General features: G+C 34.7%; 2 protein-coding genes across 4 annotated transcripts; both read right to left on the reverse strand.

Moving 5' to 3' along the window:
- Positions 1-539: 539 nt before the first annotated feature.
- On the reverse strand, positions 540-7128 carry LOC113761337 (LRR receptor-like serine/threonine-protein kinase ERECTA). Of its 3 annotated transcripts, XR_003467126.1 has the most exons (17): positions 6983-7115; positions 6378-6691; positions 6224-6298; positions 6008-6055; positions 5840-5911; positions 5584-5654; positions 5201-5272; positions 5009-5080; positions 4843-4914; positions 4687-4755; positions 4317-4511; positions 3760-4002; positions 3260-3360; positions 3089-3160; positions 2824-2920; positions 1059-1149; positions 540-955 (listed from the first exon to the last, which is right to left on the reverse strand). XR_003467126.1 is itself a non-coding variant. In XM_027304286.1 (12 exons), the coding sequence occupies exons 6-12, from the start codon at positions 5629-5631 to the stop codon at positions 3975-3977; spliced, it is 468 nt and encodes a 155-aa protein (XP_027160087.1). In that variant the 5' UTR covers positions 5632-5654; positions 5840-5911; positions 6008-6055; positions 6224-6298; positions 6378-6691; positions 6983-7128; the 3' UTR covers positions 3909-3974. The 3 variants fall into 3 exon arrangements, 1 of the variants encoding a protein (XP_027160087.1); XM_027304286.1 differs by lacking the exons at positions 540-955; positions 1059-1149; positions 2824-2920; positions 3089-3160; positions 3260-3360 and having other exon boundaries at positions 3909-4002; positions 4340-4417; positions 4843-4926; positions 5201-5289; positions 6983-7128; XR_003467127.1 differs by lacking the exons at positions 540-955; positions 1059-1149; positions 2824-2920; positions 3089-3160; positions 3260-3360 and having other exon boundaries at positions 3985-4002; positions 4340-4511; positions 6983-7124.
- Positions 7129-12394: 5266 nt separating this feature from the next.
- On the reverse strand, positions 12395-24920 carry LOC113761903. The gene is made up of 7 exons (XM_027305079.1): positions 24910-24920; positions 24648-24710; positions 24506-24557; positions 18649-18669; positions 13488-14125; positions 13047-13172; positions 12395-12954 (listed from the first exon to the last, which is right to left on the reverse strand). The coding sequence occupies exons 5-7, from the start codon at positions 14112-14114 to the stop codon at positions 12766-12768; spliced, it is 942 nt and encodes a 313-aa protein (XP_027160880.1). The 5' UTR covers positions 14115-14125; positions 18649-18669; positions 24506-24557; positions 24648-24710; positions 24910-24920; the 3' UTR covers positions 12395-12765.
- Positions 24921-25348: the final 428 nt, after the last annotated feature.

Genomic DNA, 25348 nt, shown 5'->3' on the forward strand with positions numbered 1-25348 from the left:
CGTGGGAACTTTAGACCTGTTAGTAAGGTTCCCTGCCATGCAGAAGCAGTATATTTATTAGTTGATAAGAGGAGCTCAGTATTGATAAAAAAGATGCTTGATTTTTTTATTCCTAAACTGGATAATGTTTTTGATGATTGTAGTTTTTAGAGTTGGTTTTTCTCCATCTTTATCATCAGATTTAGCCTTCCCATAAGTTTGATTTGTAGATACTAATTGTGTTCTGTCTCTTTGTTACTTTCCGTGCATTTTGCTTTGGTATGTGTGGACAAAAATGGCTATAGGAATTACTCATAGTATCAAGAGGATTGGTTGTAATAAGTAAGATCAGGTGCAAGTGCATTAACTTGGTTCCTCAATAAAGTAATTTTACAAAAAAATCCCTTATAAAGAAGCAAAAGAAAGAAGGGGAAGAAATAAAAGTTGAAGTTAGGAGGGAGTTGAACTGCAACAAACCACAACAAATTGGAATCTGCAAGATTTGGAGGCTATGAATCATATCAAAAGCAACTTGTATAAGATTACATGCGACAGCATGGTTCCAAAATATTTATAGTTAATTAATAAGGAGCTTCAAGGTAGACTTACATGTATCAATTACAATGGAAACAGTGATAGATTGCAGGAGAAGAGACACAATAGAGTAATGCAATTGACAAGTTCAACACATAAATCAGAAATATCAGAAACATGTCATTTAACTTCTATTCAGCAGCTAGACCTTAGCCAAAGAGAAGCAAAGACACATTTTTTATTGAGAACACGGAAGGAAAAAAAAAGTTGTCATGCGTATGCATGTAAAAGGTAATAAAGAAAAGTACGTGTCTTTAATACAACAAATCACACCTTCCTTTACTCTGCATCTTTTGGTGGAGGCCAAAACAATGAGGAGAACTGAAGCCCATCTATCCACCTCTCGCATGAAGCAGCCATATAAGTATCTAGACAGTACCTTCTATACTTAGAAGATGTCATGAAGAAGAACAGCCATAAGCCCCATTACAAGAACTACTAATCAAGTATCAAAAGACAGTAATTCAGGAGTTTGAATATTATACTCTTCATATAATTGTGTGGCACCTCTGTGAGAAGCAAATGTGACAGATTAGCTTGCATTGCAGAGCAAAACACTATGACGAAAATTTGTGTCTGCATAGCATGTAAAGATACATTAGAAGAGCTAATTAGAAGTGCAAATGTATAAGACATTTGCTGCAGAATTTTACTTAGAAAGATAGAAATAAACATTTTGAGTTAGACGTTATTAAGCATGCATAGGTCATGGCTATAAGCTACTTCTACTTCTGAATTATGCCATTGATGAATTTATTCCTGTTAAGCTATGAGACTGAATAAAAGTAAACTGCCTCTTTGCATGAATCAAAGAACTGTACACTTAGTAAGTTTTAGAAACAGGACAGAGATGAATTGCAGAATGTGAATTGATAGGAATATCTTTGTAACCTTTCTTTGAGACAAAACATAGAACTTTGGATTATACTAAAGAGAAATGATAACAAGTGTGTAATTTTAATACTTATTTGTAGACAGTTATTTTAACACTCATTATGTTCTAAACAGAAGAACAGATCAATGATGGTAGAATGTGCTACAATATGTGAATGATGGCAAAGCTGAAGGCTATCTATTGATATATGAATTGATCAAATTGAGAGAGATAGATCCAGAAGTTATCAGTAAAAAAAAAGGCTTAGCAGTATTAGTTTGAACCTTTAGCAGCATACCAAACAAACATGTGGATTGTATGATTTAGAGATAACCAACTGCAAGAGCTACACCATAACGAACATGTGGATTGTATGATTCAGAGATAAAGAAGATGATTTGAAGAGTCTGCATTTTAAGGTTAGCAACTCAATCAAATAGATTGTTCAATATTTGGATTTTTGTTGATTTTGATATGTGAAAATATAAAGCATAAGCATCATAACAATAAGAAGAGAAGGGTGTGCTGATTTAAAAGGATAAAGTTATTGGAGCATTGAACAGAGATTGTTTGGTAATGATTCAAAAGGAAAAGCAAAGCAGACAATGCAGAAATAGAGGGGGTCACAAAGCTGGTGCTGGAGAGGCTAAATTTAGCAGTTTTGATAACTGCTAAATTTAGTTTTGTTTGATAAAAAGAAGTGGAGGATACTTGGCTGGTATCCTTTCCAAGTCAGAAATGTATATTGTATAAATATGCTTCTCCCTTCCCAAGTGACGTTTGAAAGTGTAAATGGATAATACAAGATTGACATTAGTTTTTATTAGTTCATTGTTTCAAAGCTTAAAACAGGATAAAAAGTTTAAGCTGTTGCTTTAGTAATAAATACTGAATTTGTAGCAATGAGGCCCAAAAAGAAGATACAAAGGAACAAATATTGGAAGTAGTATGCACGTGAAAGACAATATACGAATCATGCAAGTAAAATTTATCATAATCAAATTTTGGTAAAGAAACTGTTTGGAAGTTTTCAATTCTCCAAATGTTTGTCTCTGTATAGTGAAAGTTAAGTTCAATGAAAAAATGGTATGGGCAACATAAAAGATATTTATGAAAAAAGGAACCAACAAATAGAAACATGGAAAATTGAAGAGCCTGTCTGGGTTGAAGATTATCTCGAAAGGTTTTTCATGTTAGTATAGTAGCAATTTTCACAATGTGATAGAACATGTAAGTCGTTCCATATTTCATGAAATAAATGGAATAACAGATATTGAAAGATCAGTATAATTATCCGCTGCAGTTTTTCAATAAGGATACATTTTCTGACCAACTTGCTGAAATGCAGGTTCTAAAGTTTTCACAGAGCTAGATACCTTATCAAATGCTTTTTGCTGCTAACTCTTTGAAGAAAATAGCGAACAAGACTTTTAAAGCTTAAAGGTCCGGTAGTCTTCAAATTCTGAACGGCGCCTACACAAAAGAAAGAGCAGCAGACAGGCTTAGCAAGAATAGAAAACAATATCAAGTCAAAAGTCAAGTTCTATATCACCAGTATTTGCTACAAAGTAAATTGCAAAGTAAATGCACATATATATTGTTAACGAAGAAAACTTTGGTAGTGCAAAAGCTTAGTAATACCTGTTGGCTGATGATTGACATGACCTAAAGAGTGTTTCGCAATATGATTGTGACAAAACAAAGTAGGCAGTCCTGATAAAAAGCAAATGCTTGGTTACATTTGAATATCTGCATCAGCACACGATAAAGTGGAAACATCACTGAAGGCATTATAAAGCATGACAAAATTACCTGATACATGCTGTGAAGATTCATAAAGATACTTATAACACTCGCTGCAGATTGGAAGCTCACTTGTTTATCTACTCTTCCATATCCTATTTCTCTGCTTCCTGCAGATCCAACATACCAATAAGGAAAAATTTAAACCTTTTTTTTTTCGAAAATCAAGAACATGATCACAAAATCAAGCCTTTTTTGCAAGAAAGAAAAATAAAAAAATTTAAATTCCTTTTTCTGCAAGAGGAGAACCCATTGAAAAAATGGAGCATTTTCGTCCAAAAAAGAAACAAATAACAAAATCAAAATTTTTTGAAAAACGGAGACCCAATACATTAGGTTTCAGAATTCACAAAGAAATGAGGAACAAAAATTACATGTTGCAATTAGAGGGGTAGACAAAATTTGCCTTCAGTTTGAGAATTTTTACATATGTATACCTCTAGGAGGATTTTTCACATCATGTGAAACACTGGCTTTCATTGTATACCGAGGTATTATTATAGATATACCTTCTTCAAATGTTGACAATACAGAAACATGTTTCTTTAGCTTGCCTTCTGACTGAGTAATGACTTTAAACAAAAAGTTATCTTCGGAATTTTGTTGTACAACTGGTTCAATAGCAATACATTGTTGCCTATCAGCCCTTTTTTTTCCATTCTGTTGTAGAAGTGGCTCAATAACAATAGGCTGCTGGTTATTGTAGTCACTGTTTTGCAGCAGCTCATATGAAACTGGAACTTCTTCTACACCTATAACAGTGTAACGTTCAGTATAGCAGTGCAACGTCAGATAAAAGATCACGTTCAAGTAAAGTCTGGATATGAGTTAAAAGCTTTTGATAATTTACACTGTGTTCATCATAATGAAAATTACAGTTTTGAGTAAAATACTGGTGTGGTTTGAAAATTACACTGGAATGATTTCTTCATTCACATTTATTTCTTACAGAATTTGGTCTGAATTTACACAAAGATTTTTAATCAACTATTTAAGCTAGTCAAGCAGGAGACTGAATAGATTAATATAAAGGCAGAACATGAAACATATATACAACAGCTTTTACTTTCTTATTGGTTTATAGAAGACCTTGATGTAGCTGCTTTTCTTGCTTTCTCTTTTGGTAAGCTTCGCTCTGTGTGACTCGACGAGCTTCTTTTTGTTCCACTGATAAGCAAGCATATCTTTCTCTTAATTTTCAATTGCGAAGAATCTTCTTATTCGTCAAATTTGCAAACGCATCACTTGTAGACATTGTACACTAAATATCCAAAGTTAACAGTAAGCATGACAATAGCAGGCCGATTAAATTCGAAAAGGCAGCAAAATGCAAAATCTAGTTTAAAGGTGATAGCATAAATAAGGCCAAAAAACAAGGATTTTTGGAAAGGAATAACAAAGCCACCAGGATAAAGCAGGAATATGCAAGCACTTACAAGGTATCCACTTGCAAGAAACCGATATTGAAGGGAATCTCACCAGTCAATTGATTATACGACAAATCCCTAGGAATGATGCAAAAGCCAGTTCAAATTTCAAAACACTAAAACCAATTCAAAATTTGGTTCAAGCGTTTTTGTCGAGGTACATACAAAACCTGGAAGGCTGTACAATTTCCAATATTCTCTGGAATAGAACCAGTCAAGCTGTTGTTTCGGACATCACTGAACAGACAACTGAAACACATGAGCAATGAACCTGATCTGATGTAGCAGGCTGGTGATATATCAAGTTTGATATAAAGCACAGGTGACTTACAAGTACCACAGGCCCATGAGCTGACACATATTTGGCGAGAGAGTTCCGCCCAACTTGTTCCCACGCAAACCCCTGTAAGAGCACATAGCCGCACACGTTTTTAAACTAAACTTGGATGCAGAACTTAAAAAAATAGTTCATTAAAACATAGTAGTACTTGAATACACTTAAAATCCAAATTACTGTACTCACAAATATTGCAGTACTTCATTCCAATATATGAGTCTTGGTATTTCTCCGCTCAAACTATTTTGTGCCAAGTCACTGGAATGGTACAGTTTCTGACGTTAAGTACCAAAAGCTTAAGTAGAAGAAAAAAAAAACTCTCATTTCCTCTAGAGATTAAATTACTCTAAGACCAGTAATATCTTGAACATACAGAACTTTCAAGTTAGGAATCTGAGATAGTGTAGAAGGAATTGGACCAATCAACTGATTATTTTTCAAGATCCTGGCACCCACACAAATAATAACTGGTTTCAGATACCAAGCCAGATTATAGCAAAGAAAAGTTGCGCAAGAAAGTATGTTGACACAATTTTCGTAAATAGTCTACAACTGTGAAACAAACTTACAAGAATTCTAGTTGTTTCAGCTTGGAGATTGAAAGGGAATATCCCCATACAGCTCGTTGAAGGAAAAATCCCTGGTCACAAGTATCCAGTAAAGGTTTAACCCAAAAACAAAAACAAAAAAAAAAAACTGAGCACAATTTGAAGGACATCTAAAAAGACTTAATCAAGTAGAAATGGCTGCATAGGTTCTACATGCCCTAGCAAATGTACTAATGTAGCTACATTAAATAAATGTTAAGTCTAATCAGGAGCTTACAAGCTTGTCAAAGCAGAACAATCACCAATCTCGTCTGGGATTTGTCCAGAAAGACGATTTCCCCTTAGATCACTGTCACATTGTTATGTGAAATCAATTTCCATAATAGTAACTTGTAAAAATGAAATCCAAAGATAAAGAGTAAAGCTACAAGCTTGAAGACAGTACATTGAAAGCAGTAAAGCACCAGGCTTGTTTATTCAGGGTCCAATCTCCCTGCACAATTCAAACATAAGAGTCATATAATATTTGATCATACAAGCATCCAAGTCAAATAATAATTGGGTTTTTGAACATTCTCATTCCAAATGATTTGAGAGATGTTAATATCTTTATGACTACGGAATAAGAAGGGTATATTAATGCAATTAAGGATAAATGTACCTGAGATTGAGGATCATTTGCAATTCGCCTTTCAGCATGCAAATATATTTCATATTGCTTGAGGATAGTTCCATGCTGTTGGATTAGCAAATCCAAGGAGTAAATTTCAGCATTATATGGATTTTATATAATCTTTGGGAAAATTATTTTATACCAGATTCTAATCCTCAAATGTCAGAAAATCTGTAAATTCCTTCATATTATGATGCAATAGCTCCGCCACGGTCTCATGTTTCCTCAATAAGAAATCGAAAATCGTTAAAATAAAAAGAGAACATACAAGTACATCAACTCAAGAAACATGGTAAAAATTAATAGTTTTAGACGGACACATAGGCATCAATGTTGTTGCAGACAGTACCTTCTTTGAAGCAGATGAAGAAGCCTAAAGCTTACAATTTTTTGTCCTCCCAATCTCTCATAATATGTTTATTCATTTTTCCTTTTTCTTTGCTTTCGTCCTTGCTCCTTGCACATCCAAACATAAATAAAATTCGGAACTTATTTTCAAAATCCACAATACTTTAGCAAACATCAAGAATTCAATCACACTAAGATATCCGTTTTGCAAAAACAAATTTCAGCAAAAGAATCAAACCTTTTTTTTCCTAAGAACAAAAACCCATTAAGAAAATCAGTAGTTCTTTCCAAAAAAAAAAAGAAGCAAAATCAATAACCTAGTAGAGAAAGAGCAGGCGGTTGAGTTTTTGTAAATTTTGTTCTCGCAATAATTGGATAAAACACTCATTGAAGATTTACCTCTTGAGAACCCAACAAAAGGGAAACGGAAGCACATGAGGCAATGGTTTGATAAGGCGCAGATCGTCTGATAAGGCCACCAGTTGAATTTTGTACATGTGAGTAGTAAATTGGCTTGAATTAGTAATGGCCGACAGAATTCAGAAAAACGGTCTCCAAGACAATTTTTCAATTTCCCACACCAAAAGTAAAAAGCTATTGCAAAATGACATTGTTAGACATGAGTTGAAAATATATAGTCCATTCAATGAATATTTTGAGGGATGAAAATGTAATTAAACAAGAGAAAATTATTTGGCTGATATCACATCTCATTAATGCTTCTTGTAAATGCTGCAAAACAGCAAATGTTCCACTGGCATCGGCTAAGCTAAGCCTTGCAATAACCAACAAGTAGTTTCAATAGCTCTTGAACAGAACAAACGAGCAGATGAACAACCAAACGTCTTGGCTAATGGAAAAAAGAACAACCAAAAGGCTTTAAGGACAAAAATGCCCCTGAAGTGAGCAGATGAAATTTTATGGACAAAAATGCCCAATGAACAGGACCAAAACGTCTTCTTATAAGATATAAAGATATTTTGTTTTTGTGTTTTTTTCTTTTTTTTCTCTCTCTCCTTTTTCCTTTTTTTTTCAAAAATCAATTTAGGATAAATAAATTACCTTGCAAAATGCCTTTTCACTTAGAAAAATTGAATTTGAAAAAGATAAAATGAATCTTTATTAAGGATTTTCTTTTTTCTAAAATTTGGTGTAAAAAATGCTTTAAAAAAGAAAAGAAAATGATGAATCTTAATATACCAAAAATAAACATGAATTACTATTTGCAACCTTGAATCAATTAAAATAAAATAAGAGACATGAAAACAAGAATAATAATGAAAATAAAAGAAAAAAGCTAAAATTGAATTAAATAAACAAATAAAGCTAAAATTAAATTAATTAAATAAATAAAGTTTAAAATTAAAATTTTGGTGTCTACACTATCTCTGTCTCAATTTGTTTGTTACTCTTTGGCAATCCAATTTTTTAAAAATAGTACTTTGTTTCTAATGTTGATATGTTTCTTTTTAATCTTACAATCAAATCATTCAAATTTCGAATTTGAAAGCAACGTCCATTAAAATAAGATATTAGACTGCTTTGCCTTTATTAACATGACAAACATTTTGAAATAACACTTTTAATAGGACAGAAAAAAAACAAATAACAGAAATATATCCTTAAAAGCAAATAAATTTTACAATTGGTCGTACAAACAACAGAATGGAAACATTTCCTCAACTATGAATGTACGCGTCGTTTACCTTCTTCCACATCCATGCTCCATTCTTCTCCTGCATTTTTTTAAAGCAAAATATCCCAATGGCCGTCCAACTATTACGAAATTTAATTTTTGACTCTATAACTATAATTGATAAGTTTTAGTTCTCCAACTAATTAAAATATATAATTCTAACCCTTCCGTCAATTTGAGTCATTTTATATAATAGAAATAGCACGATGTATGCAACAGTGGCCCTCAAACTGTTATAAAGTTCAACTTTTGGCCCTCTAATTATTAACTGATAAATTTTGCCCCTCCAACTAATTAAAACATATAATTCTGATCCTTCCACCAACTTGACTCGTTATATTGAACAGAAATATCACCACGTGCACGATAAGGGGTATAATGGAGGGGCATTTTCATCTTCATAGGATATGTTTTACGTTAAAATTGTTTTAACCCCATTTCATTCATAAACTAATTTACCAAATCTCCAATTGCTAAACTTGTGCAAAATCAATTGAAAACTCAAAATCCAAAATGCTGAACAGAGAAATTCCAACAAGGATAGGCACCTTGAAGAAATTGAATTACCTTCATTTGGAATTTAACTCATTTTTTAGTTTTGTTTCAAATTCATTAGGTCCATATGCATCTCTTAATGATATAAATCTGGTATACAATTCATTTTTTAGGAATATGCCAACAAGCCTTTGTTCCTTTTCAATCTTGAACTTTCTAAATCTCTCAAATAATCAATTCTCAACTTTATATTACTACATCTAAACCTTCTTGATTTGTCAAACAATAGGTTGGTTAGGCATATCCCAAAATTTTTTATCAATACATATTTCTGTTCGACATAATAATTCACGTTGACAAACGGGTTAGAATTATACATTTTAATTAGTTGAAGGGTTAAAACATATTAGTTAATAGTTGAAAAGCCAACAATTAAACTTTGTAATAGTTTGAGGGTCATTAGGGCATTTTGCCTATCTCATGAATCCTGTAGCTCTATTAGACATAATGACTCAAGTTAATGAAAGGGTTAGAATTATATGTTTTAATTAATTAAAAGATCAAAACTTATCAGTAAATAGTTAGAGAGGCAAAAGTTGAATTTTATAATAGTTTAAAGAGCCACCGGAGCATTTTACCCTTTTTTTTTCCTTTTAAGATGCAGATCTGGGGCCATGGCAGTAACGTATTCTTCTGTCGTGTTGATAGCGTGGATGAACTGAATAAGGAACCACCGGGCAAGTGTTTTGTACACCCGTAAAAAGGAAGCACGAGGAGCACAATTTGCCTTTTATTGCCAAGTGCACGCGATCATCTCAAATGCTGAAGTTCTTTGAATTAAGTTCCAAATCAAGGACGATAATTTTTTTTGTTTGGGTCATAAATGATTGCATCAATAAAAATAATTAAGTCAATACATCACATATTTGTCTGGGGAATGAAACACCCCTTGAATCATCACACAAAATAGTTCCTAGCGGAGAACATTGACGGTGGAGCGAAAATTTTGACAAAAAACTTCCACCCTTCTTTGCAAAAAAAAAAATCAGCTCCTAGATTTGCTTCTTAGTAGATGTGCCTAACTTTAATTTGGTGAAATGAAGCTATCAATGTCCTGCAGTCATGCAAAATAGGGTCCAGATCATGAAACAATGAGTTAGTATCAGAGAGCATAGTTAAAATCATTTCACAATCAAATTCTACAACCAACTTATTAATGCCAAGGGATTTAGCACGTTCAAGTCCATCACGTAATCCCCAACATTCAGCAACTCAATTTGTTAGTCAGGCCTAGTTTGCTGGAGAAGCCTTTGATCTAACAGCCATTCTGATCCCGTATGAGTCCTCCGCAACCTCCGAAGCCTGGATTTCCTGAGACGGATCCATCATTCATTTTGAACCATTCAAAAGGCGGTGATTCCACCCAATGTGGGGTCAGCTTCCTAGGCGGGCGAGAAAGTGTTTGGTAGGGGCAAGGGAAGAGAATTCTACGGCCATACTAACAGCAAAGGTGAAGGGATTTGGCAGGGACTTTGTCTCTTTGATGGTTAAAAAACTCTTATTTCTATTTGTCCAAAGAATCCAGCGAGAGAGAGAAGATAGCTCCCCATAAACATTAGCGAAAGGGGAAAGGGTGCGATCAGTGCATATCCTTGATAGAGCCAAGAATCAAAGGCAGGGTGGGAGGGGGGTGTTTGTGGAATAAGGGCGATTGACTTGGGTCCAAAAAATTCTGGCTTGAAAGCAGTTTCTAAGGACATGATCGGGGTCTTCGGTTTCTAGAGTACAACAGGGACACTAATCATCGGATGTGATTTTACTTTTGAACAAGAGGTGCTTGGTGTATACACGACCGTGAAAGACCAGCCATAAGAAGTGCGTGATTCTGTTAGGGGCTTTAAGATGCTAAATCCAATCAACGTTCTTGGTATTCTCCAAAAGGTGAGAATTTGACTGTGCAAAGACGAGGAAATAGGCTGATTTGAAAGAGAAATTGCCATCAACTGAGGGGCCCCACTTGGTGATATCAGAGATAGAATTATAGGCTTGTCTGGGGATAGCTAAAATTTGATTACTGATGCAGCAGTCGTCAGTTCTTTCGTTTCTCACGATTGGACTAGGATTTTCTTACAAATTCGCAGAGGTATCTAACCTATGATCTGAATAAGCAGCTCCCGCACTATATTTTCCTTTTTTGATGCCACTACAGTAGACAATCTTTGTAGCTGGTGTTGGCTCTCCAGCAATTTGAAAGTCACAAGAATAGAACCTCATAGTCATAGCTACACAATATACTGCCCCTTTTACCATCTCCCATGACCTTCTGGAGCACACCACCTAATAATTGTCTGATCAAACTTTAGCAACTTTAGACCATTATTGTTATACTCCCATCAATAAAATACCTCACACGATGGTGTACACCAATGTCCTTAAGTACTGCAGCAGTCTGGGGAAAAGTCTGCACGACCCACATTGAGAGTTAAGACAGCAAAATCTCCATGTTGAACTCCAACAGAAAAAGATTAATGACGCTTGGAAATGATTATCCGCCATGGTTTTTCACAACTTCGATGCAAGTTGCTCATACCATCTAAATAGGAAACAATCTACTGGTTTCCCAATACTCTATCACATTCATTTGGTCTGCAACCTGTTAGTTTAGATACTTAAACAGTCCAACATTACAAAAATATTTTGCAATGACACTACTACCAGATATCGACCCGAATAGGTGAGTAATTTAATTGACAATTAATCAGTAACCTCCTCATTTGTTCATATTTCATACCACCAATATTTCACAAAGTAAAACTTCAGCATAGAAGACAATATATCAAAATGCAACCACCAAATACCAAGAAAACAGAACTCATTTGACTAACTTAGGCTTGCCTTCAAAAAAATTTACCCAGAAAAATTGTTTTCCCTGAAGCAAACTTATAATTTAGGATCCAGTTAAATCAAATAGTAGAATTCTTATTTACATCTTAATAAAAGGGGGTGTTTAGCACGCAGTTAAGCACTGACCAATTTTTATAAAAATGAAAAAAGAAAAACAAAACAAAACAAACTGTAAGATACTGCATTTAGCACTAGTTCTCATCTTTACATCCAAGGGCTTAGTATTTCCTAATCTACCAAAGACATTTCCAGGCAGCACAAACATTACACACTCGGAGTTCGAAACAATGCATGCATAGCTCAAGGTCAAACTGGGGAGGTTTAAATGAAGGTAACAATGAAGAAGACAAAAAGAATAAAATAACTTTTCAAAACTGAGAATACAAAGACAAAATTACCGCAAAGGGAAAAACTAAATGCTTTTTCCCACTCCCAGCAAACTTTTCATACCTAGAACTGGGTAGAGCAGATTACCAGTTAATAGCACATAAATCACCTTCTATTGCCGTCATTGGCCCCTCCTAGACACAAACACACAAATCAAACAAACAAGGGGGCATACAAAGATGGTAGAAAGAGGTATGTCAAAACAAGTGAGGATGCGATAGTCGCGATCCTAATTCATTTTTAAGATTAAACCCAAGGTTCATCAACAAAAAGTGCAACAGATCATCAGCAAATTTCTAAAATCAAATCTCAAAAGATTCACAATTACATATCCAGAAATCAAATTTATTCATTAAGCAAAGCCAATCATATAAAATCTACACCCTGTGACCCAACGTTGCCAAAACCAATAATTATTACCAAGTACAATGCTCCTGGAAGAATGAGTCATGAACGATGCCACTCCACTCCTCACTACTAATTAAGAGCTCCAACAGAATGAAAGTTACTCAAGTGAAAATAAAGCTGCATAGCTCCTGACAATGTATTATATTGGAGATTGTAGCAATCATAAAAAGCAATATCGGATGATACAAGTCAAACGTCAAGAACGCTGAGAGCTAACTTAAAGAATTAGCACGTCTAATACCTAAAACATGTAACCATGTTAAAATTTATTCATGTTCAAACCAGTCAAAAACTAAGTTTTAACTTTTGGACGGCAGAAAATAACCTCCACCTTATTTATTCCAGCGTAAACCTTGGCTTGGAAGCTTTTTCCATCAGGATCATCAGCACTCTGAGCTCGAAAAGTTATATTGTACATGTAACCAGAACACGCATATCCAGTTACCCGCTCAATATGCAAAAACTGGCATCCTGGTTGCTTCTGCAAGAGTGATTCATAGAATTCAGAAACTCAACAATAAGAAGGTGAAAAAAATTAGACAAACAAACACAAAAAATGCAAATGCAACGCACCTCCTCCAGGGCCCTAGTAGCAAACTCGATGAGCTCTTGATGCAGTTCAGGGTAATCCACATAAGAGGTGATTGGCCTAACGAGAAGGTACGGAGAAGGACCCGGATATGTAACCACATCAAATCCCTGTTCATCCATCATGCATCCAAGTCAACAAGGCAAGTAAAGCACAAATGGAATAATACCTTTACCATTACTTATATACAAAAAACAAAATTATAAAGCGAAGACTCATGAGTCCTATTGAGAGTCTCTCTTTGGTAAATGAAGTACAAAAAATTTTGCAAACTGCACGGTGCATCTAATGGAACTGATTTCAGAGGGCATAACATACTAAAATACAAAGACAAAGAAATAAAACAGATAACCCTAAATAAAAAAAAAGGTACAAAGGAATTTTAAAAAAAAAAGACAAAGAAGGAGGACTGGAATTGTACTAACCTCACTTTCTCGACACTCTGCCACGTATTTTTCCCATAACTTGGGATCTACATCGTGGACGAAGAAAGACTTGACAACATCGTCAAGTCCACCAATTGCACCAAGGTTAGATGGAAAAGACGGCACTGACTTGCAATACTCCTGAAGTTCCCCCCGAATTTGCTCCCTTGATTTATGGCTGAGGTCCCCATTCCTCTCCTTCCAGTCCTCCAAGTCAAACTCCTTCGCTTCCTTCTTTGTACGATCCCACCATTCCTTCCACACTTTTGCCTTCCGATACTCCTCTTCCTCCTCCACTGCCTCCTCAGCAATTTCAGGCAGCTTCTCTAACTTTCGCTTCTTCCGGACATTCTCCAACTTGCTGTCGCTGCCCTCGCCCTCCTTATCGCTGCCGCTTCCCTCTTGACTGCTGCCGCCGCTGCCCTCCTTGTCGGAGCTGCCGATGCTCTCCAAGGCGAGGCTCTCTTTGTCGCTGCTGCTCCTCTCTTGGGAGCAGATCTCTTGGCTTCTGACATGCGAGAGAAACTCCGACTCGATTCCAGGATGCTCAGGGATCATGCCTTTCATTTCAGGATGGTCGAGTAGATGCTCAGGGGTCATGCATTCATCGTCGCTGCTGGAAGCCATGGCAAGGAAACCTAATTTCTTTTTGAAGGACAAGGAAACCCAATTTCAATATGAACAGTGCCTTGAAATAATTCAAGTTCGATGTGTAGTACTATATAGGACAACTAGGAGGGGATCACCGCGCAAGTGCGCGGTGAACAATTTTAAAATTTACATGCCCAGTTATGCCCTGTTTATATAATGCCTGAAACGTAACTAAGGATCGAGAAATGGAAAGAGACATCATTGAAAAGCACAACAATATGCATAATAGATATAGATTGTAGAAATACACAGTGAATTGTTCATAAAACATATAGGACAAAACAGATCAAAGTCTAACCATCATCTAATAGCAAAGTAGAATGATTATAATCTCAGTTGTGAATGTTGAGAATGTTTAAGTTCACATTGTTGATAATAACAGTGATGAAAGGTCCAAAGGGTTCAAGGCTGATCAAGTTGTACAAGTTTCAAGTGGTCCGATTACAAGAGCTCGTGCAAGAACACTTAGAGATTCACTACAATCACTTGTTTGCGCAATTCAAGATCGAATTGGTTATGACACAAGGACCATTGAAGGCTTTCAACTTGAAGAGCTTCCATGTGTCACTTTGCTGGTCGCACACGAAGAGTTAGAAGCAAACTACTTAAATAGTTGTTTTGTTAGTTAGTTAATGTCATTTGATTAGTAGTATTAGTTAGGATTTTAATTGTCAATCTAATTGCTGTTTTAATGGTTTAATTATTTAGTAATATTCGGCCAAATTAGTCTTCAAAGAAGGCCGAATCTTAGTTGATTTCTTAGCCACATAAGTGATCACAAATCACATTGAGTTTTCAAGTCATATAAGGCTATAAATGACCTAATTTTTCCATCGTTAATAATCAGATTTTTCCAACAATAAACGTGAGTTTTATCATCTTTCTCTTGTCCAAAAGAGCCTTTCTTGAATACTTAAAGAGTTTCTTGAGAAGATTCAAATCAAACTTATTAATCAAGTATACACCATGGTTGTGGCGTTCGTTTACAAACAGTTTTGGTTCGCTAAATTATTAAGTTGTGGGTTAAGAAATATTGTTAGTTCATAACTTCGTGATTTAGAGGGGTCAAGAGTTCCGCAAATCAACTTGATTCTTCGTCTAGATCCAAGGATTGGAGGGATATGAGTTCATAACTTCGAGTGGGTTAGTATCAAAAAGTCTCATCCATAGAGTATGAAGTTATTATCTCATAGGCTGCATATCAGATGGATCCAAATCTAGAAGGTCTAATATAGAACATATGCATCTTTCCATGCAAAGTACGTGTGAGATATCGAGTAATATCAATCATATGTTTCAAAAAAAAATGAAGAAATATTATAAACTAACAAACAAAAGGGAAAAAATATTGTTGCAATTGTAAAAGATTTTAAACCATAAAAAGTTGCATTTACAATTTGTCTAACAGTGCAAATTTTGACATTTGTTCATAGTCAAGAAATTCATAATAAATAGAAAAATTAGTCTTATAGAATCTCGAAACATGAGCTTGAACTTCCATGATTCCAATAAATAGATTTTTTAACTCAACCAAAAACAAAAACTTTCTGCCATTCGCACTCATCCAAGAACTGTAATGAGCAGCTTTCGAAAGAAACTGGTGAAAAACCTACCAAGTATTATAACAAAAAAGAAAGAAAGATATAATCCATTGAAATTAGTTTACTACTGTAACACCAAGTTAAAAACAAATCAAGGGACTTGAATGATGCCAACAAGGACATGACAGATTCAACAAACATCTGCACTTTTGGTTACTAACAGTCTAATGCAAATTTTGTTACCCCTTGTATTTTTCAACACATTACACAAACAAGGAACTTTTCATTTTTCTTTTTTTTTTTTGGATACAGTTGTTGCCAAAGTCGAGAGATGAAAAGATTGTTACAGGTAACCTAGTATCTTGATTGGTAACTCGTGTTCCCACCAAAGTTAAAGTATTAAATGTGCCAGATCCTTGCAGACGGTATGCAAGTAAACTTTTCCACAATTTGAACATGCATCTATGCAATTTACACAAAATGCCAATGGAAGATATCAAAATCAATTTAAACAACTTGATCATACAGCTACGCAATTTCCACAACTTGGAGATGGTTCTCATAAAAACTCAATATTTTCACATGCAAAACCAAAAAAGTACATTATTCACATAACTAAATTAAAAAAGGAAAAAGTGCAGAAAATTTCATATAGTGGAAGCTAAAAGCTGAGAAATATGTGGATATCATCATTGAATTTGAGGAGAAACACGTAGATTCAGCACTCGAACCATCAAACAAGTCATTGAAATTTCATTATTCACATGGCAAGGAACTCAGCTATTACTCCAAATATCTTAATTAAACTGATAGCCTTTGCCGGACCAAAAGTCACTGTTAAACCTATAATATAAAATTTAATTGATGCACCATAATTTGTATCAGGTTTCACCTTTGTACTTTCCAATGAGGTTTTTTTGGGGAAGAAAAAAGAAGATTAAAAACGTGTTAAATCATAGCAAAACAATTACATACTCAAATCAGAAAATCTAGATAAAGGTGAACTACATAACAAAGATTTTTTCACTTTCAACTATTTAGCAAAAAATGCGAAGACAAAAAAAAGTGTGCTTTCACTGTGGGTTTTGACAATATTATCTATCGCAGATGTAAATAGTCAAGTCCATAAATTGTTAATTAGGCATGCAACAAAATAAATTGTTGATAACTTTTAATTTGAGCATGTTACCTTATGCTGTTCACTTTGAACCCATCTCAAGTAAAAGTTCATTAACCTCACTGCTTCTAGAGAATTGCCATCCCTGACTCTTTAAGCTTCACAGTATGGATGCAGAGGTATAAGAGATTTTGACTACTAACCAAAAAGAAAAAGGGAAAACTATAGTGATGTGATCCATTTCCTAGTTGGAGGTACACAATTTAAAGTTGTTCAGGAACCTTTGGAGGGTGATCAGAGGAGGTGTGAAACTGATCCAATCAATTTAAACCAGTTATGATAAAAGAGACGGGGAGAACTGTTCATTCTAATTTAAAGTTGTTCAGGAACCTTATGGAGGGTGATCGGAACATCCCAGAGCCTGAATCTACACCAAAATTTAAAGACAAGACCTTCTATAGAGCATTCTTGATCCTAGTGTTGCACAGACTTCATTTGAACACCTTCACCAGAATTAAGGTTACAAGTACGCTTGCTCAAGAAAAAATAGACATGGTGTCAACACAAAGACAGTAACGCAATGGTATTAACGACATTCTGTTTACCAGAAAGGAGGATAACTAACAAAAGAACTTCTTTTTTTGGTTACATCTTAATAAACTAGCATAGAAGTAAAAAAGTGCTAGTAAAGCACTTGCAACACAAATAGGATTGATCCCTATTCCATACTGCAGAAAGCCATCAAAAGCATAAGAAATTTTTTATGTAGCCAATCTAGCATTAATGGCACGAGCAGGATGAGATACTATAGTTGCACAATCTGTAGCACTGATCATTTCCCAAGATGCCTCACGAGTATACGGTGTAGCACATAGTGTGACCCTGAATTTTGTTTTGAAATCTCTTACATTATAGTGTTTAAATGCTTACTGTAATTGCATACGCACAAAAGTCAAATAGATCCAAAGTCAATTTTACTTCTTCCATTTGTAGATGTTCAAATCTCTTTGACAGCAGTGCCAACTGTACGGCACTATTCACTACTCGAGATTTACAAGGCTCTATCTTCAAAAATAAATTATCAAATGCAGTCCTTTGAAAGTGACATAACCCCAGCAACGCGCATCCCCATTTCTCCAAAAAACAAAGATTACAAAAGAAAGAAACAGAAAAATGCTTCATTTTTCTAATTCTTCATAACCCAGGGGACAAAAAAAAAGAAGAAACCAAATATAGATACTTAAAAAAAATGGTCAGTTAATTTCTCGTGACGACTAAACACCTACAAAACATGTAATTTAACATTACCAAAAGCCATCATTATGAACATGTTATCTTCTAATTACCATAAAGAGAGAAAAAAAGGAGGAGAATGAATTTCTACCCAAATAACACTAAGTGAGCAATGCAGGATTTTTTCTTTCATGCTTTTGGGTTGTGAAGTAGTAAAAAAAAAAGGCGCCCAATAGATTTTCCTGACCAACCAGACTTTTTTATACTGAAGAAAAAAAGTACTACTATTTTTTTTATAAAAAAAAAAACCATCAAATATCATAATTACTTCTCTATTAAGACATAGAGGCTTGCAAGACCTCCCAAATACTTAGATATTTAGTTAGACATTTCATTCTAAACTTCATATAGTTTCTACACTTGACCACAAAATTTCTCAAAAATTTAAAGCACACTGACAAAAGCTCATCAGGGTCCCTATGTGAATTGTACCAAAGCATCAAGCAATTTCTCTAGCATGATCCAGATAGTATAAAGCAAAAGGGAAAAAGCTAAAGCTTTGTCATAAGTACAACATCATATGATGAATGAGTTATAACTATAAACCAAAGTAGCACACCTGAGAATTTTTGGTATAGCTCTGTAGAGAGTGCTTCAAAGGTGAAAACAACCAATAAGAACATCAGAAATTGTCATTATCTGAAAATTATTATACATACGGAAAAAAAGGAATCAGTGATCAAATCTTTTTAATTAAATTAAGCAGTAATTATGGTAGTTTAAAGCAAGGCTCAGGTTTGTCAGCAAAAGTCAGGCAGAGATGAGAGTACCGCCATGGCTGCAGACCCATTGCATTTGAAGGGAAGAATGAACCTCAAATGCAATCAGGGTTGCCTCGGCAAGATACGGCAGTCAATTTAAAGCCTGAAATACATCTAATGAAACCAAAACCATATCATCATAGCCTAACCCAGAACAAAATAAATTAGCCTATTTACAACTTTCATCTGCCGTAATACTCTAGCCAGAAAGCTGCACCCTTTTCCAAAAAAAATCACCATACATCTTTGTAAAAACCTAACCAGAAACAAAAGGAAACATGAAGAAATATTCAAATCCAAGGAAAAATTAAGAGAAAATTGCTCATGAATAGACACATTTATTCAGAAACATGTATAAAGTACTTCTAAAAGCAGTTTACAAGTTCTACAATCATCAATCCAACTAAAACAGAGCTCAAGGAATTAAAAAGATAAGAATACATACATAAAAGAATTAGCAAACTTACTCAGTGAAGGAGAACGTAGCACAACAAAAGCACCAAAAAGTCTCCTAAAAAGAAAAACATACGTATTAAAAACAAGCAAATTTAACAATAAGCATAATATCAATCTAAATATTCCACAAGAAGAGAAAATTCATGCCATTCAAAAACTGTAAAAATTGCTCACTGTAAGAATTAACAACAATATGGAGAATAGCATAGATAAAGCAGAAATAGATGATTTTAGTTATATCAGGTCTAATAAAAAGAAAGAAAAAAAAAAGTTGACGATAGAAAGTGCTGGAAAAACAATAAAATTTTGAACAGATCTGCAATGTATCTGGAAAAAAAAAGATGATTGCTTGAAACCAGCACCAACAGAACTCGATAATGTTATTTTCTTGACAGTCATAGTCCATCCAAACAGAAAGCATATGAAAAAAGAAAATTTTTGGAATAGATCGGCAAGTACTTGGAAAAAAAGAGAGGAATAAAAGGCTGAGTGTCCGGATAATTTTTTACCGAAAAATAGAGAATAACGGAGAGGAGAATATCATGGACGAGGAGTACAGCAGCCGTAGTGGTCCGAAAAGAAAAGTTTTGGAACAGATTGGTAAGTACCCAGAAAAAAAGAGAGAAACAAAATGCTGTGTCCGGATAATTTTTTTACCAAGAAACAAAGAATAACGGAGAGGCAATGTTTTAAAACTCGGACCGTCAATTGAACCGACGAAGTGAAAGGGTCGAGGTTCAACCGGTCGGACCGGTTCAACCCCGGTTCAATAAATATATATATATATATACACACACACACCTATGCACATAATTAATACATAGCTAATTATGAATATTCAACAAATAAATTAATACATAGCCAAGGAGGACGGGAAATTTTGTATCAAATTTCTCAAGTAACAAGAAGACATCCAATGGCACCTTAACAAAAGATAATCCTAGTTTTGTAATAATTGCCAAAACTAAAATATACACCTAGTGATGCATGGCTATGAAACATTAGTGCTACTAGTGATTCGGGACACATTATAGTGGATCAATTGTAAATTTAAAATGATTTGATGCATTGCAGTAATTTTAGTAGAATCAATGATGCTTAAGACTATTCGTCCTTCTTTAATTCCATGATGATTTGAAGTCAACATCCGTGAACTTTTTCCACTTGTGACCATGAAACTTTCTATCTAAAATGGTACAAATCCTTACTCGATCCATCACTGTAATAAAGAAACAAGTATGCAAAATTTATGAAGACTTGCAGCTTTATCATTGTGGAATTTCAGGAAACATACGTCTACTGGAGTTCATGTGCATATGAGGTTTTTTTTTTACTTTCACTCACAAAAGCCTATTCAAAAACATTTTGTGCAGAAACTCGCACTTTCTCTTGGCTAGCAGTCTCCACAGTAAGATAATAGATTAACCTATTGATTCACCTTTGCTACAATCTTCGAGCCAGGCAACAAAGGCAACTAACGAGTAAAAAAACAAAACAAAACAAAAATTACAGGACAAACAGACTGATGAGCTTATCTAATTTGAGGACAAACCAAAAAAAATACCTTATCTAATTTGAGAACAAACCAGATCTTTTGTTTTTCAACTTTTTTTTACTTTACCAAGTTAGTCTATGAAATGGAGGAATAGAAAAAATATAATCTAATCATTTAGGCTGCTGCTGCAATGACAAGTCAATAAAGATCATATGCCCAACAAACAAATTGTATAATTAGAGGCTCCCCCAAGACATTGAACGTACGCATGCAAATTTCATTACCGAATATCAGGAAGTATCGTAAACCAATTCATAGTGAAAAAAGAAGATAGATCCTTTCAGTTTCTTCATAGTCCTGCTAAGTTCGAACCAAAATGAAGCAACAAAAAATTTACCAATCAGCTGTGCAACTCTGGAGCAGGAAAATTACAAACATATACAAAAATTTATTCACACTATCTTATCTTTCAAGCAACAACTTACAAAAATGAAATAGGATTTTACGGCATCATCATTCTTCTTCAAATACGACACTACTACAATTCCCTTCCAACAAAAGTTCCACCTGAACTAGTAACCAAAAGAAGATAACAGTATAGTTCAATCAGCTATTACAGAATCAGATCTACCACCTGCAACTGGACCAATCTACAACTACAAAACTCATAACTGCAGTGCAAGAATTATAACTAATAATCAAAACCCACAAAAATTCACAGAATATCAATCCAGAAATTCACATATTGCCTCCGATCTTCCTATCGCAAGGCAAAACATGAAACTACAAGCATCAAAATTCAATCTTTTTCCCAAAAGCAGCAACCACTGAGGGCTGAGGGGACGGTTCCTAAAACCCAGCAATCAACAAAGAAAGATTAAAAAAAAAGGGAAAAAGATAAACGAACCCGATAATAGCTTGAATTCCAGAGTTTTTTGGCTAAGAATCGATGCGGTGAGTAGAAAAACTTCATGCTTCCTTTTTACTGATTGCTATGGATCAAGATTGGACTTTGGACTTTGGACTTTGGAGAAGGATTAGGATTAAGCCATTAAGGGGAGAAGGAATTAGAGACGGCAATTTTAGGAAGCAGGAAGACCGAAGAGTGAAGATTGAAGGCTAGGCTTAGATAATTTCGGTCAAAATTCTGTCAATTTTATCAAAAAATTGAAAAACTACGGTTTACGGTTCGATTCGAGTTTAACGGTTTATACGATTTTTTACGAGTTTGACTGGTTTTTGGACAAGTCAACGCAGATTATGAACCGGACCGGACACATGACCGGTTCCGATCAAGCCGGTCCGGGTTTCAAAGCATTGCGGAGAGAAGAAGATCATCGACAAGAGGTACAGTAGCCGTAGTGGTCCGGTGGTTTGGGTATGAGAGGAGAAAGCAGCGATGAGAGAGAAACACTTGATGGGAGACGGGAGACACTGGACAAGGGGCAGGGACGGTCTGAACGGTTAATGGCCATGATTTGGTCAAAAAATTTTGTGCTATCCAAATCACAAGTTGTGTATTGATTTTCACATCGTGTGTGGGACCCGCAAAATTTTGTACTAAAATTACACGTTGTGCAAACAAAATTACGCTGTGTGTAACCAAAGTTACGCGCTGTTGAAAATGACCAAAATCGCTAGAGACGGTTGCACCTGCAACCGTCCGTGCCCCGTGTCCGGAGACACTTGATGGGAATAGGTATCTCGAGCCCACCCCATCTGTCGTTCCAACCAAGAAACAGATAAGGGAATATTTTAAATTAAAAAAACCTTTTTTTTTTTTACTGAAATGGCAATTTCACCTCACCTTCATGTCACCAGCAGCCAATACTTTCTTGCCACATGGGCGGACGACCATCCTAGGCGGCAGCGGGCTTTCCCTCTTTATCTATATGGTTAATGAAAGCGGTTTTCTAATCTATTGCCAAAGCTAGGGTTTGCAAACTCCGTAATTGCCGAATTACCACTCAATTCAAAAATTTCAAAATGTATTTTGAAAAATTGAAATCAGAGTAATTCGGCAATTAGGACCAATGTGAAAAATTTCTAATTCATATAATTTGAATTAGATATGGAAATGTATTGATTTCTTGAATTCAGAAGTTATTGATTTCAAATTTAATAAATATTTAAAAAATTGATTCATATATATAATTCATATTTGCATTTTTTATATCTAAATATCATGATGACATATCAAAAATATATATTAGAACCTTATATAAATTTACTAGAAATTTTTCGGCTGTTCCAATGCCTAATTTGTTGTGTAAAAAATATTAAAAAATTCCCTATACCTCTTATTTTTAAAATTAATAGAACATGAAAGATCTTAATTGTCGTCATGTTGAAAAACCACGTCCATGTGCGAACTATTATAGCAGTAGGGTAATTAAAGCAATGTCCATGTCCATGTGTAAAACCAGATAAACTAATATAACAAGGAAGCTGCAAAATAATTGAAGACTGAGGTATGTTAAAAGTCTTTGTCCCCCCAAGTTAGGATCTGTCCATTGAACAATCCCCTTTCAATGAACCAAGGTATGGAACTCAGAAGTGCTTATCTGTGCCAGGAAATAATCAGTGCGTGATCAGTTCCTAAAACCAAAATTTAAGCAGAAACCAAATTATATCAAACAAATCATGATTTGGGTGCAGATTCTACTTGTTCAGCCCCAAAACATGTGGAAAATTAGAACTAAGACAGTAGAAGCTACGAAAATACTCTTTAACTGGTCTTTAGTCGTAACTATGATAGTCACTAACTTGACAATGTAGTAAAAGTCAAAAACAATTGATGAAATTAGTGTTTCTAGGTCTATCAAAGTATTGTTTCCAATGGAATTTAAAGATAGTTCGAGCCATTGCAAGACATTAAAGGATCATTTAGCACAGAAACACAAAGGCAAAAGTAAAATCATTTTTGTTTAGGACCAAACAGTAAGCTAAAGAACATCTCTTAAATCATCTAATGCTCCATAACAATGGGACATGTAAATTTTCAGAAAACTAAACCAGTGTAGTGGTAAAGCTACCTTTAGAAGCAAATCATCGAACACAAAGCATGCTACTATTGTAAGAGATAATCACACACCTTAAACACTGGATGTTTACTTTGCTGTGCTTCTTCTTGATTCTTTCACACTTACAAAACAATCAATAATAACAAAAGCAAACATTTCTGCTAGGAGGTCAATTTTGGGGGGAAAAACGGCTAGAAAAACTCAACAATAAATTCATCAAATGGCTGAAAATTGATGCGAAAGTGTGAGTTTTTCTTCGTGTTTTTGGCTAGGAAGGCAAATAGGGGTGGGGAGGGGAGATGTATAGTGCTTTCCCCTCTTTGATTCTCTCTTTTTTCTGGGGAAAAAAAAAAGAATTCCATGGTTGGGAGATGAGTTAGTGTCCATAGAAGGTAAATCGGAAGGGCAAGCATAAATTGAGGGGGAAAATCACTAATTTTTTGGCCAATAAGAATGTTTTTTAAATATACTTTATTAATATTTTGATGCCTTAAAATACCACATAAAACCAATAAAGCGCAGCTATATCTTCTTAAGAAGCATAGGCAAAAACTTACCATAAGAGTAAATAGCCAAACATATAGGCACATAACACTAATATTAAAATATTTAAAATATTAGCACATATAATATTAACAAAAGTTTCAGCAAATTAATGATACAAATCAAAATTAAACTAACCTGGAATGAACAGAAATTTTACTGCAAAACCTTTTCTATTTTCGGACCAAAGCTGAAAATTACAAAAAAAAAAATACTGATCAATATTTATGTTCGTGGTGCAAAAAATAAAGAAAAAAAGAATGGCAAGAAATGTATTTACCAGGATGCGAGGGAACAAAAGGCACCAAACCACTTGCGAGGATTTTCCACTTTCCAAACAAAGCTGAAAATACCAAAAAAAAAAAAAAACAAACACTAATTGTGTAGCATTCGTGTGTCTGCTATGTGAAGAGGAAAAAACCAAGCAAGTTTTAAATTTTTCTTTACCATAGAGGAATACACCAAAAGGCAAGAAACCTCTCTATTTTTCTTTTCACCTATGAGAAACTAAAATAAGATGTATATCCTATAAAACCTCTAACCTCAAGCGCCCTTTTCTATTCCTCCGGTTTTTAATATTGATTCTACTTGCCTCTTACTAAGTAGCCATCAAATCGAAGCCGAGAGAGTAAAATTTAGAGTCAGAAAATGTTGACAAAGATCTGAAGGTTGAGAAATAAGGGTTCGTACGGGCTTAGTGAATCAGACGAGAAACCATTTTTTGGGCAAAAAATCCCTGAATTTTAGGGTAAAAGTGTACACCTAATCTATGGAAAAATTTGTGGGTTTCATGTCTGCAAGTACAAATACCTGATAAAAGAAATAAATCTACAGTGAAAATAAGAAAGAAATTGCGGTGATTGTCAGGCACAAAAAAAGGAAGAGAAAGGGGGAGAAGAAACAGAGAAGCCAGAGAGAGAAGAGATGGGAGACTTACCCAAAAAGGAAAAGAGACAGGAGAGGAAGATAACAATCATCAGT

Source organism: Coffea eugenioides, chromosome 2 (genome assembly GCF_003713205.1).
Source record: "Coffea eugenioides isolate CCC68of chromosome 2, Ceug_1.0, whole genome shotgun sequence".
Lineage (NCBI taxonomy): Eukaryota > Viridiplantae > Streptophyta > Magnoliopsida > Gentianales > Rubiaceae > Coffea > Coffea eugenioides.

Excerpts from the sequence above, each read along its gene's own strand:
- LOC113761337 (XM_027304286.1), bottom strand. The coding sequence starts at position 5,631 with ATGGGGATATTCCCTTTCAATCTCCAAGCTGAAACAACTAGAATTCTT. Across the intron at positions 5,290-5,583 it reads CTGAAACAACTAGAATTCTT|AAACTGTACCATTCCAGTGA; the intron begins GTAAGTTTGTTT and ends ACTTAACGTCAG. Across the intron at positions 4,927-5,008 it reads CTCATGGGCCTGTGGTACTT|TTGTCTGTTCAGTGATGTCC; the intron begins GTAAGTCACCTG and ends CATGTGTTTCAG.
- LOC113761903 (XM_027305079.1), bottom strand. The coding sequence starts at position 14,114 with ATGGCTTCCAGCAGCGACGATGAATGCATGACCCCTGAGCATCTACTC. Across the intron at positions 13,173-13,487 it reads CAGAGTGTCGAGAAAGTGAG|GGATTTGATGTGGTTACATA; the intron begins GTTAGTACAATT and ends ATGGATGAACAG. Across the intron at positions 12,955-13,046 it reads CTACTAGGGCCCTGGAGGAG|AAGCAACCAGGATGCCAGTT; the intron begins GTGCGTTGCATT and ends TCACTCTTGCAG.